Raw genomic sequence first — 2,540 nt, 5'->3', positions numbered from 1 at the left:
ATTTTGAACCTTTCCTTCCAGTTGTTGTAATGTTCACCGTTGAAGTATGGTGGTCTAGTTGTAGAATGACCATCTTGCAAAATAGCTCCAGGGATATGATATCCGGACATTTGATCTTTCCTCACATGTTGTTAAGCAACTAGAAACAAGGCCATATTCTGATACCAATTGAAAGTGCAATAGGAGGGGGTGAATTGTAACTTTTTTCGTTTTAGTTAGTCGATTGTCTGAGATCAATAGTGCACTACAACTTGTAAGTGAAAGTAACTTTGAACCAGTGCAGAATTTTAAAGTGCTAAAAGTAAATAACAACATATGTTTTTATATTGGTTCAGATCCAATATAGTTCTTAAAAGTCAAAAGTCATGACTATCATGTCCTGTTACAACGAGTGCTACCTATTGCTATTCGTGGATTTGAAAATAAAAATGTCTCTTCATCATTGATTAAGTTAGGCGATTTCTTCCAATGATTATGTTGTAAGACATTGAGACGAGATGACTTAGAACAACTTGAAAGGGATATAATTGTTATATTATGTAAGCTTGAGATGATCTTTCCACCTGCTTTTTTCGATGTTATGGTACATTTGGCTGTGCATTTACCACGAGAGGCTATGTATGGGGGACCAGTAAAATATCGTTGGATGTACAAAATTGAGAGGTTCTTGTGCAAGCTTAAGCGTTATGTGCGAAACAAGGCACGACCCGAAGGTTCTATTGCAGAAGGCTATATTATTGATGAATGTTTGACATTTTGCTCTATGTATCTTACCGGCATCGAAACTAGATTTAATCGTGAAGATCGAAATGATGATGGATCTAGCAAGAAAGATGAACCTGTTCTAGACATATTTTCAAAGAGTGCTAGACCATTTGGAGATGGAGATTATGATGCCATACCAAGGAAAGATCTTGATATGGCTCGGTGGTATGTGTTGAATAATTGCGAAGAAGCAGAATCTTTTCTTCAGTGAGTAATTTTTCTATTTATATATTGATATTTTTATTTTTTAATACTATTTCTAAATAATTGTTTTTTACATGCAGAGAGCATAAAGAAGAGTTGGTGAAACAAGATGTTGGGAATATAGAAGAGAAACACAGAGAACAATTTCCTTTATGGTTTAAAAGGAAAGTAAGTGATTTTAAGATAATAATCATGTTGTTGTGTTTAAATTTTAATCTTTTTCTTCTTTACTAATTGAACGCTATATTTTTTTAATCATAGATTTTGAAATTATATAATAAGGACAGGTCAATGTCTATCAAGAAATTATATCCTTTGGCAATGGAATCTGATGTGCGTGGAAGAAAACATATTGGCTGTGTTATAAATGGTGTTAGGTATCTTATTCAACGACGCGATGAATTACGTAAAAGTCAGAATTGTGGTATAGTTGTTGCAAGCTATGATGAAAATGAGTTGATTGATTTTTATGGTATTACAACTGACATCATTGAGTTAGAGTATGTTGATGAGAATCGAGTTTTTCTATTTAAATGCAAGTGGTTTGATCTTCGCAAGAAAATAGGGATGCAAAAAGATAAACATTTTACGAGCATATGTGTTAAAAGATTTTGGTATGAACATGATTCTTTCGTACTAGCTACTCAAGCAAAACAAGTATTTTACATTGATGACCCAAAATTGGGAGAAAATTGGCGAATTGTGCTCAAATTTCAAGATAGACACTTATATGATGTCCCGGAGAAGGAAAATTCAGAGACAGAAAGTGATGAGTCGCATATTACAAATAATGATGTGTATCAAGACATGTCACTTGAAAGTAATTCGATTGTCAATGATACGGTGGATATGTTGAGTAAACTACATAGAGATGATGTTGAACCGATTACCCTGAATACAAATGTAATTGAATTGGAGGCTCAAACAGAACCAGAAGTTGAAGTTGATTATATCGAAGAAGATTCTGACCAAGAGGATGACACTATGGTAGAGTACATAAGTGATAATGAGGAGAATGAAGGTAATAATAGTACTAATGACGATGCAGCTGATAGCACAGGTGATGGCGACGACATTGGCTTGTGATGTAACCTTATAATAGTAAGGTCAGTTACCTGTTAATAGTTCTTCTGAATTTTGTATCTTGTTTAGCGGATTTTAGGGGGATGACTTTCATAAGTTATTTGCAGATTTTGTCTGATTGAATTATGTATATCTTCTTATGTCTGAAAACCTACGAATGCAGAAACTTCTAGCTTTTAATCACAGCCTTTTTTGCCTTTCATGTTTTAGAGAATTTAAGATTATTTTGGTGCTTTGAAAAGTTAATAAGCACCTAGCATCTGAAAACTGCCACAAATATCTAGACTAGATTATCACATGAAATGCAGGGCCGCTTGAAGATCGCAGACTTTGGGTGGTCTGTACAATCAAGAAGCAAGAGACATACAATGTGCGGAACTCTGGACCATCTAGCACCGGAAATGGTGGAGAACAAAGCTCCATGATTATGCGGTTGACAATTGGACTCTAGGGATCCTCTGCTACGAGTTTTTATACAATGTGCCTCC

At 34.8% G+C, this 2,540-nt stretch overlaps 1 protein-coding gene across 1 annotated transcript; it reads left to right on the top strand.

The window, feature by feature from the left end:
- The first annotated feature begins 389 nt into the window (after window positions 1–389).
- LOC132612131 (uncharacterized) lies at window positions 390–2,055 on the top strand. Its single transcript, XM_060326465.1, has 3 exons — window positions 390–972; window positions 1,050–1,137; window positions 1,231–2,055. The coding sequence occupies exons 1-3, from the start codon at window positions 551–553 to the stop codon at window positions 2,053–2,055; spliced, it is 1,335 nt and encodes a 444-aa protein (XP_060182448.1). The 5' UTR covers window positions 390–550.
- The last annotated feature ends 485 nt before the right edge of the window (window positions 2,056–2,540 follow it).

Source organism: Lycium barbarum, chromosome 9 (assembly GCF_019175385.1).
Source record: "Lycium barbarum isolate Lr01 chromosome 9, ASM1917538v2, whole genome shotgun sequence".
Taxonomy (NCBI): Eukaryota; Viridiplantae; Streptophyta; class Magnoliopsida; order Solanales; family Solanaceae; genus Lycium; species Lycium barbarum.
This window is presented reverse-complemented; position numbering and strand designations above follow the sequence as displayed.

Excerpts from the sequence above, each read along its gene's own strand:
- LOC132612131 (XM_060326465.1), top strand. The coding sequence starts at position 551 with ATGATCTTTCCACCTGCTTTTTTCGATGTTATGGTACATTTGGCTGTG. Across the intron at positions 973-1,049 it reads GAAGCAGAATCTTTTCTTCA|AGAGCATAAAGAAGAGTTGG; the intron begins GTGAGTAATTTT and ends TTTTACATGCAG. Across the intron at positions 1,138-1,230 it reads CTTTATGGTTTAAAAGGAAA|ATTTTGAAATTATATAATAA; the intron begins GTAAGTGATTTT and ends TTTTAATCATAG.